This window comes from Thermobia domestica, chromosome 9, assembly GCF_964235325.1.
Source record: "Thermobia domestica chromosome 9, izTheDome1.hap1.1, whole genome shotgun sequence".
NCBI lineage: Eukaryota > Metazoa > Arthropoda > Insecta > Zygentoma > Lepismatidae > Thermobia > Thermobia domestica.
In genome coordinates, this window is record NC_137462.1 from 177,829,268 (window position 1) to 177,844,879 (window position 15,612).

The following is a 15,612-nucleotide window of genomic DNA, read 5'->3' on the forward strand; positions in this document are numbered from 1 at the left end:
TAAGCATATATGGATATATGATGCGAAGCACTGTATTTTTTGTTGAGTTGAGTTGATTTTGAGTTTAATGTCCCTTTCAGCAGCGAGGCTATATGAAACATGGACCTATCCCATGTCGTAAACGTCGCCAACACCTAGTGGCCCACTTACGGGTAAACGTCGATCGTCAATATAGAGACGAGCCGAAAGATTGCCGCTAGTGTCCCACTGCTGGCAGGGTTTCGTCGAGTCGAAAAAGATATCTCGCGTCGGGGTGTTGAAGTTGCCACCGCGTAGCAGCGAGGACTTCGTTATAGTCCGCGCTCCTTCGATTCGTCGCGGAGAATCGCGAAGGGACCAACACGAACTAACGCCAGTCATTTGCATGCGATTATTATTATATATTATTTTTTCCTGACGAATTGTTCCTAAATTGAGCTCCGGGGGTCAAGAATAACCTCTGCCTCAACATCATGAAGTGAAAAATCTTGAGTGCGATAATTGTATGAATTTAGATGGCAACTGTCTTCGATCATTAGAAAGTGAGTATGGGAGAACTATGAAATAAAGTAAATAGACACGCGTCATTTTGTTATAAAATTTCATGACGAACGCATTTCATCTTATCCCAAACAGTATCGTCGCATATATACGGTTAAAAGAGCACTCTGATTGGCCAAATTAAAAAGGTCTCAACGATTTATCCCTTTACAAGCGACGTCTCCTTCATCGCCTCCGTGGCGAAGTCGGAAAAAGACCCGCCCAGTAATCATAAGGTTGGTGGTTCGAGCCCCCTCTGGGGTACTTTTTTTGTACTTTTTTAAAGTGTATTTTAGACTCACCTTAATGTAATCAAATCACACATATAGGCGATTTAACATATTTTAAGGGAGTAATTTTGTGGTTCATTGGCGTTTTGTCGCGTCAGAAGATGCTGTCTACAATACAGTGAGCAGAGAGGGTCGGTGGGTCAGAGTGAGTTGTGGGGCACGGTTGGTGTTGCGTCGCAGTGGGTCACGTGCTGTGGACCCACTCAGAAATCTCCATCAATTTGACCCACTCCAACTCTGGATTTGATACCACATAGAAAATGGAAGACCAAAAATTGCATGTTCACAATATTTTATTATTTTACTTCAGGCAAGGGAAGAACGCGCGAATAGTGTCTGTGATTTTTACTGTCCTCCACGTTTCTGTGTTTTTGTCCCTGTTCTTAAAGAGTTAGTGGAAAAACTGTAAAAGTGAGTAAAACGCGTCAAAATAGAAAACAAGATACTGGGACGGTTCGTTAAATTCATTAACTTAAAAAAATAATCCAGTCCCCTGAAACACCAGATTCCAATCAATATAAGCATCTGTCCAATGCCATGCCGTGAAAAATCCCCGAGGCAAGAGCATAAGGCAACGCCTCCGTACATATGAATTGTCAATTTAAAGTTGACTTCTGTGGACTATTCTTTCTGCATAATACTTTACTATTTTATCATGACTGAAATCAGAAAGTTTCAGCATTATTACACTGGAATCGTAAAAGTGTGTAATTACTTAATTCACTGCAGCTCCATTTTTTTCATTCTCCTAGTCTTAGAGTAGTGGCTTAAGCGTTAGTTTTATAATGTTGGGGACGCGAGTTCGATTCCGGCTGTGGCAATTCAGGAAATTTTTATAATCTACAAAACTGATACTTTTGATATATACTAATATGAAAAATATTCAATTTCTCTGGGTCTAACCGTAAGAGTTGAGACAACTTCCTTTACAGGTGAAATACCAGTAACACAATATTACGTCATCTGTATCAACCTTCGCAACTGCCTGGCAAGTAACGTGTTTGGACAAGAATTGATGAACACATAAGGGCTAAACACGTCCTTACTGCTGTAGTATGGGCCAAAAATGAGTTCCAAGGAATTGTTCGTAGCTGTGCAGAAATTGCAAATATTGATCGAACTTACAATAGGGATCGCTACTCACGAGAATTATCCTATTTAAGATTCACCCCACCTTTCTACTTAGAAGAAAGGGGAAACAAAATGCATTACTGTTATCAGCTAACAAATCTGTTCCAAAATATGTTCCATTTCTTGTTGTCATAAAATGATAATTCTATCTGTAAATCCATAAACGTAATAATATTATTGCGTTCATGTGTAAACCTAAGAAACATCTGACATACTGTATATCTTTTCTGTTCCTATGAATACCTTCGACTATGTTACTTATTCTTTCCATTGTCGTAATAATAATAAGAATAATAATAATAAAGGAATAACATAATCACAATACCAATTACATAAACATTATCTTCCTATTCAGAAAAATTACTAATTACCACGACGGGATTTGAACCCAAGTAGCTGCAATGGGAGTTTCCTGCTTTCACAATTTTTTTTTTAAACAAATCGCCCCAACCGGAGTATTGTTCGCCACTGGCACCTCATTTCCTTTCGACGTATTCCAAACACTACAGGAACACGAATAATGAGGACAATTAATATTCCGACCTTGCTCTTCAGAGGAATTCGAACCCCTAGTGGATTGCGCCTCATGATCAGAAGCCGAACGCCCACGGGATCACTCGGCTAGTGCCACCGGTTCAATTTGCCACAAACTCCTCATATGAATATAAGAAAATAAACTAGTAGTTATGGAACATAAACATAGAACTGTCTATTTCTACAAGTGTTGATACAATTCAAAGAATGTGAAAATAATTTCTGTCGTATTTTCTTCTTTGGAAATTAGAAGTTATGGTAAAGACGAAATGTAATGTAAATCGAGACCATCCCTGCAACCGATGACCAGCGACGTAACTTAGATTCTTTTCTGGGGGGAATATTAATAAGCTTATTTGGGCCCCCTAGAAAAAGTTGATTTTCTAATTATTGGGCTCCCTCTTTCCAACTTTCTCTTAATCTTTATGGAGCCCCCGGAGCCTGTGGGCCCTCCCGCACGGCAAGGTCTGCGGTTCCGTTAGTTACTCCCTGGGCCCATTCCATACATGACAAAATTATTAAGGGGACAATATTGATAAATCTCAAAGCCATACAAATAAATATTACTGAAATGGGTCCACGACTCATTTTTGTTCTATTTACCTTTTGTGTGCTGTTTTGTTTATGTAATGTAGCAACCCTATTTGATGCTTCATTTCTAATTTCATGTTCGTATCGTATATGGAGTAAGAAAATTTTGTCTCAAAATGGGCCCCCTCGAACGGCGGGGAGCTTCTCTGGGGGGGATGGAAGTTGCCCCCCACAAGTTACGGTTCTGCCAATGACGTAGGCTCAACTTGAAGAGCATTTCGTGATATTTTCCTCATTGAGCATCGTCTATATAACTTGTTTTTGAGTTAAATAAGGAAATCTCGAGTAAGTCATTAAGACACACACAAGTTGCTTATATTTTCTTATTTATATTTTTATTTATATTTTGTTTATATTTGTTATATTTGAGTATGAGTGTTTTTGTTATATTTGAGTATCTTGTTAATATTTTTCCATGAAACAACTTTAACTAGATATTAGTTTGGGTGGAAGTTTAAATGGAAGTTTAATGGTATTAGTTTAGGTGAGCGGTTAGCGCATTGAACTTTTATTTGGTGGACGCGGGTTCGAATCCCAGCCAGGCTGAAAGTTTTTCAAGTGTTTCTGTTTCAATTTCAATTTCAATGCATACTCAGTGTGACAATTAAGATCTTCTCTCCTCCAGAAAGAAAAAGATATTGGAATGAGGAGAATTGGAGAAGGCCTCTCAATGGAGGCAATCATTTACAAAGTTATTTCCAGCAGTTGTTCTAGATTTGATATTTTCAGCTACTTTCAAGTATTTTCTGATTCATGTGCGATCAGTGTTTTTATTTCTTTGAGTATACAGCATATAATGAAAAAATACATTACATACACAGCAATATTGAGATTAACATATACCGCCTTATGCACAGTCGTTTCGAAGTTTGATTCAAGTTATACTAACAGCCTGTCTACTACAGGAACCTTATGTTAGTCGAATTCTTTAGTATGGCACTAATCACGTGAAAAAATGACTCTGCATACGGCACATGATGTTCATTGGACAACACGCTCTGAACCAGAGAGATTGATATCAGAATGGAGAAATGTTTCGTGCGTCATCTAGTCACAATTTTACTTCCATATAGACTTGACTCAGTGGTACCAACTGCTGTCAGTGCCGAGAAATGTTGCATCTGTGTAGGCGTTCTCACAACTGCAAAAGACCTGGACCCCAAGTAATGGAATCAGAGCACTTACGGGAAGAGATATTTTTGTGGCTGGGTGTACATAAAATAGTTTCTTGTAGTATTGGACCCCCCCCCCCCCCCCGCCAACACACAAATATAGGTTGCGCGCCTATCTTATTGTATTATATGAGACAGGATTGGCTGTTTTTTTCAAAAAAAAAAAAAAAAAAAAAAAAACTGGTTTAAACCAAAAAACGAGAAATGTTCGTAAAAGTGTAAGTGTTTGTAAAATCTTGAAGAACACACATTTGTGGGTTATCACGTTTCACTCCCGTATATTATTCGTATTATATTCAGACCTAAATTTCCTATTCATTACTCAAAAAGATTATGCTACAAAAGCAACTTTTTTTTTTTGTATAAGTTTATAAATGTTTGTTTTGTGATTTTTTGTAGTTGTTATTATTGTTATGTAATTGCAATCAAAGAAAAATTCTAAATATTGTTTCGTTTCAATGTTTACTATTGATAAAATACATCGAAATGCCGTACTTTTTGTGTGTGTGTGTGGGGGGGTCATACAGACCCCATGAGAGGCATTTAGTGAAATGAGAAGTATCTTTGGTATCTATTTTATGTATAAATGAGCCTGAGCCAAAGTGGACTCAAATAATTCGTATCTTTACTCACTTTTCTTACTGATATGCAAATTAAGTCGTTGTATTTCTTTAATTTGGACCAATAAAAGTCGTTGTTAACTAACTTGAACTAAATTAGTTCTTCTGTACTCCGTAGTACTTTGAAATTGTCCATATGTAATTCTGTATAATGGTTTCACGTGTGCAACTGTTTATATTTTTGTCCTTCTGAAATGACTCTTGACAGTTATATTAAGAAGCATGTAAAGATCAGTACAACGTATTTTTATCAGGATTTCTTCGTGAGTGAGTCGGCAGACGTATCGCATTTGTGACCAATTAGTCCTGGTTCCGAGTTCAAATGGAAGACAATTTCTCTCGGATGTAACTGGAGAAGCAGTTTTTATTCCGCTTTAAGCTTATGTGACCCCTTCCAGCATAGCCCGGCTGTTGCATAATAACATCAAGACGAAACAAACTTATTTCTGTCCATATATGATATGAATATATAGAGCAAATTATTTAAACCAAATAAACCTGGTTTAAAGCAAAAAAAAAAAAAAAAAAAAAAAGGTTTAAACAAAAAAACTGTTTTTTTGGTTTTTTAAATAAAAACCATGATTTTTGCCAACCCTGATATGAGAGAAATAAATCGAGAAACAGTTTCTTTTTAATCAGAAAGATGTAGATTTCCATTAAATGACGTGCGGGGAAATTTCTTGATAATTACATGATTTCGAACACAAAGTAGTTAAGATTGCAGTTTAGATCAAATTTCCAGTAATAAATAAACAGTTTCTTATCAGACTACATATTCGTATTTTATCATTTGACCCCTTCCACTACGATTTATTTTCTGAATTTCCTGCTCCTATCTACAATTTATTTTTCTTTGTAATTTTTTCAATGGAAATTATATAACTTTCAAAACATCAATATAGGAACCTTACGTGATGCTACAATAGTTTAAATTTTATGACGAGTGTAGCTCGTCATTGTGCGATTTGGCACCGTGAGGCCATGACGAGCTAGACTCGTCATTTCAGTGCAAGGGGTTAAGACTAGTACTTTGCTTGATTTCCACCGATATATTAATTTCTAACGTTATTTTTGTTTAAAATTCTCTCTTACCTCTTCTTTTCTCCTATCTCCTAATGAGTTTGGACAACCATGCAGAAAAGTCATAACTGATCTCTTTCGACATAAGTCAGGATAACATCGCTAACGTGTTTCTCAATACAGAAATTTTAATTTCGCTTCAATACGACTCTGAATAGTCCCCATTAAGTTTTATTACATGAACGTAACGCACAGATCTGTGTAGGGTTGCCACTTGTAAAAATACGGGATACTTTGTTACGACCTTTCTATTATGAATAAATGAATAATAATAATAAACTTAAATCTAAAACATTTTGTACGACCTTCCTATTATGAATGAATGAATAATAATAATGAACTTAAATCTAAAACATTTTGTTACATAAAATAGACATAATTGTACCAAATACGGGAAAATTGGCAACTCTAACTAGAGCTTTACACAGAATAAACAAAATTACAATACTTAGAGCAAATATATAAACACTTCATATATACCACCACATTGGCGGAAAAGCCATTTAAGAACACCCCATATTTATCACTTGGTTCGAGCAAAATTGGCACCATATACATCCTCAGAGACATCCTGATCTTTCACATCGACCACTATACAGGATAGGACGATTGTAGCATGCTGCTAATAGTTTGAAGGTTATCGGACACGAACGAATTTAGTTCTGTATGCGAATCCGTTATACAGTATATAGATCACAGTCTACGTCTGCTATGCCAGGACGACGCCTATTGTGTAATTAAGCGAATTCGAGGCCATTTATTGAGGCTGCGAGAGGTCGGGCAGTTGTATCACAGAATTGCTCTTCATGTAGATTCTGACATGTCAGTGGTCCATCGGTGGTGTACATGACTGGAAGTAGACAGTCCAACAACAGACTGCTCTAGTGATCCCGTGTCGCACTAGGGAAGTTACACGTGTCAGTAAGGTAAGCACTACACAGCTTTTACACTCCCTGTATAACATTTCCGAAATGTCCCACAGGTAACATTTGGGATCCAATTTTCGGTCAAATCCCTGAATTTCTTACGGGGTTCTTTAGTTTAACTTTCCACTAGTGTGGTATATATAAATTAAGTACTACAAAACAGTGAAATCACTAAGTACGAAAGTATATAGTGAGCACTTTCGCTAATCGCTTTACCAGATAGCAATGGTAAGATGTGGGTAGAAACGAAATAAAATCAAATAAATACGAGCCGTGAAATGTCCAGATAGATGGCACCATTTCGTACTGTAGTCAGGTCAAATGCTTGGAGGTTTGGTAGCGGAAGATAAAAGGGATTGCACGTGTGTCCCATTAGACTGGAAAAGTATGTAGGAAAATATAGGGAAAGAAAAAAAAAAGACATGTGTACGAAAACAGAGTGACATATACACTTTCCACCATTCTGGTAGTTCCGCTTCCTCTAACATCATTTGTATCCTTAAATGCACCCACTGTTCAGCCTTGGCAAAACTCTTAATCCCTTATTTCGAATAATATCAACAATCACCGATACTCCTGCAATCCTCAAATTCCCTATTTAGCTGTCTCGAAACACACAGCTCTTTAAAACTACATGTCTGGTCACACTTCCGCGTAAACATTCTCAAAAATCTTTCATCCATAGTCCCAGAAAGAAATGGCAAGCCACTAACATCACCATTTTATCTACTCGTTTTTCTACGTGTTTTTAAAGTAAGCCATCTCTTTATATATATTTTTCATTCTATATTGTCTCCTATTATTTTCATTATTCTCTATAATTTATTTTTCATATTTTTATTTTATTAATTGGAACGAAGCTCCTCTTTACTCGACTTAGTTGTTCGTTTATTCGGATACTCCTCCGAGAAGCCTGAACCGTTCTTAACTAAATTTGACATGGTGATTCGAGAGCGCGCATGTCTCAATCGGACATACCATTGAAGAATAAACACCGAAAAAGGGGGTGCTCATAGCCTTAACATTGGAGAAGTATTTGGCGCGCGAATTTTCTCATTGTAAACAATGAAAAATAGAATTTCTAGCATTAGAAATAGGGCGAAGCCCTTTTTGTTCTGCGAACACAAGTTTTCAAAGCCATTATGCTTTTCGCTGATATCCCAAATTCAACTATTTGCATGTCGTGTTCGTTCACAAAAACAATTGATGCACTAAAAAAAATCTACGATTAATCAATAAAGGTGTTCCAAATTTGCAATTAATGCATACCTAGTTTATATTTTTCTCTTCATTAACTATCCCTTCACTGTTCTCCACTCTTATCGAACCATAGTACCATTACTATTTTCTTCTGCCGTAAATTTCTTCAAATTTCTATTCTTACCTCCTTGTCTGATGAAACTTAAGCTGAACTGCTTGTTTTCTACCTCTTTTAGCGTGTATATAGTTATACTTTCTTTCTTTCTCTCTTCCTATCTAGATATACAGATAGATATCAACATAATAAAAACACCTATGTACTGTAACACGTAGTTTCTTGAATTAGTAACAATGTCTTGTGTTGGATTCGTATGTACAATAGGTAAGTGGTGCAAAACGTACGACTTCACCGACTTTTAAAGATACTATGGGTGTGCAGTTTGCTGGAGCAAAAGTATTAAGATTTTCAGCACATTAGGCGTGTCGAAAACAACAGTATTCAGGATGAAAATGGCATATAGTACTCGTGGCAAACATCAGAAGAAATTAAATGAAATGGACTCTTTCAGTTTAACGTCGCGCGATTATGCCCTTTAGGCTAAGAAGAGAGACGGATGATTAAGATGATGGAATGAGATCGTTGGAGGAAACGGAAGTACCGGAGAAAGCCCACAGACACGATGTTGTCTACCACAATCTTACTTGGCTGGGGATCGAACCAGGAACCCCACGCTCTACTAGTGAGCCACCGTGTCCTCAAACATCATCAAAAGAAAAGTGGTGGAGTGAGTCCTAGGTGAGACGGATCGCCGAAATTGAAGCTAATATGTCACAATGAGCTAATGAAAACAACTGACTGGAAAATTTAATCAAGATTTGGCTCTACGATCGCAGTCCAACGAAACCTACATAATCTCAACATTTACGGTTGGGTTGCGATTTCAAAATATCTGATCACTGCCGCCAACGCGGTAGTGCGACAAAGTTAGTGCCGAGAACATAAAATATGGACCGCTGATAATTAGAAGGAAAAATGAGTTTTTTTCTTCTTTTCTTATTTTGAACAATAGGACGGGTTTACACGGACGCTTAGACAGATGTATGCTTCGGTCTGTCTACTTCCTATCGTAAAACATGTCGACGAGAGTCAATCAGTTCGAGTTCGTTAATGGAGTCTATCAGTTGACATCTTCAAGGGTATCGGTGGCTATCCACATTTCATTCATTCATAAATGTAAATTTTACGTTACGCTAATGTAAAACTGAAACTGAAATGAAATCTTTGAGTTTTACGTCCTACGGTAATGCTGGTTAGGCTAAAGGAGACGGTGATGATGAGTAATGAATGAAATAGTGGAATGAAGAAAGTGGGAGGAAACGGGAGAACCCCGAGAAAACCCACACACACACGGTGTTTGTCCACCACAAAGTTCACTTCGCGGAGAATGGGATCGAACCCGAGACCCCAAGCTAATGTAAAACTCTCAAAGCATTTAAATTAAGGGCTGCAAAAACATCCAGGGAATATACTTAATCTTTATTATAAACGCAAACTCATTCATTTATAAATGTACGGTTTGCGTGATGCTCGTTATTGTCTTTAGCAGTGTCTATTTCTTCTTATAAATTGTCTATTTTATCCTGTTTCCAACTTTAAAAAGTAACCACATTCTAGACACCAAATGAATTCAATAGAAATTGTGCGTACCTTGCATTATAATGTACGTTAGTAATGAAAATAAAAAATGAAAAAGAAAATAACACTAAGAAAGGACTGAACTTCAACGCAACTGACGGGTATTGCAATGCTATTAATTCAAATAATATATATATATATATATATATATATATATATATATATATATATATAAAAACTTCAGTGAAGTAGATATGTCAATGTAATGTTTAAAATTGTCTCAAGCTTTAGTAATATGATTTTAAACAAACCAAATATTTGTACAGAACCTACCAGTATGTCTCATAAGATGCATCCTCAGACAACGCCGATCATTGAAGCGACGATGACAAATATTGCACTCGAACCTTCTTTTATTTTTTTCCACGTGTGTTAGCTCATGCTGTCGAAGATTGCCTGCTGTCGGAAAGGTTTTGCCACACAACTACAAACAGAAAAAATGTAGATCTACATTAATATATTAAAAGTGATAACTCTGTTCACAATATTAGAAATCAAGATCAGCAATACATACAATAGTATTTAAGCACTTTCTTGTGTTTTCTAGCACTATTAAATATGCACTCTATTGTCAAAAAACGATAATCTTACATATAAATGTAGGCTATTAATATGAGTGTCTACAAGAGGAGTGCAATAGATGATATTTGCCCGCCATTTTAAAATATCCTACACATAATTACTACTAGATTGTATAGAATACACGTAATAAAATAAACTTGTACTTGCCTTGTTTGTATTTCTAGAAGACTGAAGTAGTTCCCATATTTCGGATAATCGATTAATTTATCCGAATTATAGGAACGACTTTAGTTCTCTAGAAATACAAACATGGTTTGTACAATTTTATCCTTCATTTTATTTTAGAAATTCATAACGATGAGGTAAATATAGCTTTCATGAAGATAAATAATTTATACGTTGTTATAAATTTTGATTACATTGGGAATCCAAGATGTTAACCAAAGTAATACATATCTATTTATGCTATTAAAAATGTAATATTGTTTGTAAGCAAAACTTAATCGCAGCACGAAACAGAATTTTATAACATGAATTCTAAGGCTTCTTCTTTAAAAAAAAGTAAATCTGAATTAAGAAGTTTTGGCTTAAATCAATAGATTGTAATTACAAGGTTATTCCGCTAATTCGTTATTCTGAATACAAAGTTTTTTTTTCTTTCTTTTTCATTTTAATCAAGAATTGAATTCGGAACAACACGTATTAAATGCTTATTGATCATGAGACCAATGAGATATGACGTATAATGCCATGAACAAATACAAAAAGCAAATCATGTTACTACGTACTGTCTAAATTATATAGAGTTTTAGTATATCTATTTGTTTAACATTTTTTACTACTATAAACAGACCTAATTTGTGTAGATTAGTAGATTGGTTTTGTGTAGACTGATAGACTGGTTTTGTGCATATATTTGAGGACTTTAATACTCGTTATATAGATGAATTAGCAACATCATGTGGTTATTTCAAAGTTCGCCATTTCAATCTTTGCATACCTATATTATATTATTAAATAATATACATTCTTTTATTAAGCAAGGGTAATATAGAAAGAATTAAAAATTTGCTCATGTCAGGATTTCAAATCCAGTTCACATGATCCTACTAAACATCAAGTCAACAGTTTATTAATTAGGTTACCAAATCTGCTTGCCGTTCGCTGTGGTTATATATATTGTGGTAGTACCAATCTTAAATTTTACTACGAATTAAATCTAATTCTCATTTTAGTTATAAAACATAAAAAATACAAAACTAAGTTCACTTGTAAATAACTGTGTTAAAAATTAAATCACAATCTAAACTCTGTTATACAATCGTATCTGTAAATTCGTCTTATGCGCTTATAACAGCTTTACTTACATCATTAAACTCATTACAAAAACTTGGCACAACCATACTTCTTTCTTTCTAAATTCCAAAATTTATTCTAAAACTTCTAAAACCCAAACTCAAAATACTATGATTTACTGCGCGTAGTTTTACATCACGCCCACGAGCTTTTAAATTATCAACCTTCAACAAAGATCCTAATATAAAATATTAAATAATTTTAAAGTTCAAGTAACTCTAGCAGTTTTAGCGGAGTTCACAACAATAAATCTCAAAAAATAAACAACGTAAAAATCTATGCCCATTATCATCATAAATATAACCTAAGTTCTGTATTCTTCATTTATTTAACAGCAATTTAAAACAATATTCATCATAAGTTTAACGCCGCCGAAACAGAGGGTCTTCCGCACAATCGTTGCAGGACTAATAAAAAAATACTACTCATCAGTACTTCCGTCTCCAAAGTAAAACTTCGCCACCAATCAAAACCATATCAAAATCAAAGCTAAAATAGCGATCAAAAGCGTAAAACTAAATATTCATCATCATCAAAATCAATCAGGTATGTGTAAAAAAAAAAAAGAAAAAAAAAAAAAAGAAAAGAAAATCTATTTATACTAAGCTTTCCACGTGCATAAAAATATCCACTATCAAACACATAAATTTATATTCAAAATTAAAAACTTATTAAAATCCTTTTAGAATTAATTTATAAAATTTCATTATTATACCTCTCGCAAATACTTCCAAATTAAAACCTTAAAATTAAAAATAATCTCATATATCAACTATCTATCTATCTATATACAGCGAAGCACAGAAAACGAAATACATATATGTAGTGGGACAAGTGATGAATGGATCGACCAAGTTTGAAGGCCATGACGTCAGGAATGTGACCTTGGCAGCCGTTCAAGCACACGTACTTTCAGTTTCGCATAAGGCAATATGGAAGTAACACGCGAAGAACAGTACAGTGCACTGAAATTCTGTTTTCGCTTGAAAAAAACAGCAGCTGAAGCATATGCGATGTTACAGAAGGCGTATGGGCAGTCTTGTTCTTCCCTATAGCACAGCGCGAAGATGGTTCAAAATGTTTAAAGATGGGAGACAATCAACTTCAAAGGAAGGTGAACCCGACGCTCCAGTAACTGCTCTGACAGAAGTGAACATCAATACCGCTGTTATGATAGTGAGAGAATATCATCGAATCACGGTAAGATAACTAGCGCAAAGAATGGATATTTCATTTGATTCCGCTCATACGCTGCTCACAGACAAACTGCATATGTCACGTGTGTTTGCGCGATGGGTTTCACGATTGATCATTCCCGATCAAAAGAGTGTGCGTGTGGAGGTTCGTTCGGAGTGGAAATCCCGCTGCAAAACGATCCCATGTTTCTGTCGAAAATCATCACTGCCGATGAAAATTGGCTTCATCATTGTGACCCTGAGTCCAAGCAGCATAGTTCTGTGTGGAAATCTCCTTCATCACCAACACACAAGAAAGCAAGAATGGTTGCTTCTGCTAACAAAGTTATGGTCATATCATTCTTCGATATTCGAGGCATGGTGTACTAACATGTCGTCCCACCACATACAACTGGTGTACTGCAAACCCTCCAAGGTCACATTCATCGGAAACAACCATATTTGAAAGAAACAGGATGGATACTACACCATGATAACGCCAGACTCTATATTTCCAATGTTGTTATTGACTATCTTGCAGATTCATGTGTACTCCACCCTCCATATAGCCCCTTGTGATTTCTTTTTCCAATTTGAACAAACACCTCCGGAGACGGCGTTTCGCATCTTCAGGGGCCGTGGTGAAATCTGCGGAGGCAATTTTGAGGGATCTGTCCAAAAATGCCTTCCAGCATGTCTATGATGACTGGAAAAAACGTTGGGACAAGTGCATTAAATGTAATGGGAACTATTTTGAAAATGACCATTCACATTTAGATGATTAATACAGGTAATTGTGTTTTATTCATTTATGACCATTCTTTATTGATCAGCTCTTGTGTATCGGGTGTTCTAAAAATGGCGCCCAAGGACCACACAGCAATATTCTACAGGCCAAAATAAAGCGAAAATGTTATATGATGGTATGCCCTCCTTCAGCCGCTATGGGGAATAATAAAAATTTCACAACGTGGCAAGGTCACAGATTAACTTGGAGCCATTAGCATTACTCTACGAATACAACAAGCAATTACATCGATTGCTACACTAATAACTGATGCTAGTGTCAATCAATATCGACTTTAGCTGCAATCTGGTAAGAATCAATATAACTATTTGATAGATTGATAAATCTAATCTATGGTTCTTTATTTGCGAAGTTGACACATAGTGCAATTTGTGCAATTTGTGTCTCCACACGAAGACTCAAAAGGTATACAAATATATATATATATATATATATATATATATATATATATATACAGATGATCAGAAAAAAAGGAAACACCTGAACGAAATTGCAACTTACCAGATTAATATGGTGTCGGGCAACCTTTTGCTTTCAGAACAGCCTTGATGCGACGTGGGATGAAGTCGTAGAGGTCGTGAATGGTAGCAAGTGGAATTTTACACCATTCCTCGTGCAGGGCATCGGCCAGTTCTGTGAGAGAGGATGGAGGTGGAAATCGTCGCTAGAGTCGTGTTTCCAAGACGGACCACAGATGTTCAATTATGTTGAGATCTGGGGATTGGGCGGGCCAGAGGAGGCGTTGAACTTTATCCCGATGTTCCTCAAACCACGCTGCAACAACGCCAGCTGTGTGAATGAGTGCATTATCATCCTGGAAGATGACGTCATTGTCCGGGAACAACATCCGGACCATAGGATGCAAGTGGTCTAAAATTGCGACATAATCGTTGGCAGTGATTCGTCCGCTAAGTATGACCACAGGGCACAATGAAAACCATGATATTGCAACCCATAGCATCACCGAGCCGCCGCCATGTTTCAAAGTTGGGAAGAGACGCTGCAGATCATAAGCTTCTTTGGGCGTTCTCCACACATACACACGGCCCGTGGTTGGGAATAGGGTGAAGGATGACTCATCCGACCATATCACACGTTTCCAGTCCTCAACGGTCCAAGTTGCATGGTCGCGGCACCATTTGCGACGTGCGAAATCATTATGGTCCCTGATGAGCGGTTTGGGCCGTGCAACACGACCCCGTAAGTTCATATCGTGTAATTCGCAGCGGACTGTAATTGTCGAAACAGGGTGGGGGAGGTGCTGATTGAGTTCCTCCGTCACTTGCTCCGCAGTGGCACGACGGTTCTGAGTGACAATGCGCTTTAATACCCGGCGTGACCTGTCACTCATGATTTTCTTCCGCCCACTGTTCCGCTTCCCCGATGTTTTCCCATGTGTTGTGTAGGCCGTCATCACCTTCGACACTGTCCCACGCGACACACCTAACACAGTAGCCACTGCCGTCACACTCACTCCACATAACCGCGCACCAACAATTTGCCCTCTTTGAAAATCTGAGAGGTCTCCCATTTTACACTACCTCCGTCTGCTGCAGCCACTGCACACTGCTGTTCCACTGCGCCTGACATAGTATGGAGACCGACCCAACACACCACCACCAGCGGTCCGGCGCTGCGGGCGCCACGACACCACTGCCAACCCATACATCTGACGTGTTGCCAACTACAGGTGTTTCCATTTTTCTGATCACCATCTGTATATATATATATATATATATATATATATATATATATATATATATATATATATATATAGCTTTATTTTTACTTGTAGAATAATGCTCTGTGGTCCGTGGGCGCCATTTTTAGAACACCCAATATACAGAGTGGACTATTTATCTCGAGACGTTCTTGTAACTTAAATAGATAAAAAAAACTGAAAATTCGTACGATGCTAATATTGGCAGGGGAAATATACTCTACAAAACACCACATGACCAATGTCGTCAATTCAACATAAAGCTGTATTAT

The 15,612-nt window shown here is 36.8% G+C and overlaps 1 protein-coding gene across 3 annotated transcripts in view; it reads right to left on the reverse strand.

The window, feature by feature from the left end:
• The window catches only part of LOC145660461 (uncharacterized), a 91,522-nt gene that overhangs the window by 26,512 nt on the left and 49,398 nt on the right, over positions 1–15,612 (reverse strand). For 2 of the 3 annotated variants that reach the window (XM_081725509.1, XM_081725510.1), the window contains exon 5: positions 10,033–10,183. In XM_081725509.1, the coding sequence (XP_081581635.1) occupies positions 10,033–10,183 (151 nt within the window). Of the gene's footprint in view, positions 1–10,032; positions 10,184–15,612 lie in introns of those variants that run through there. The other variant, XR_014126810.1, reaches the window with a different exon arrangement.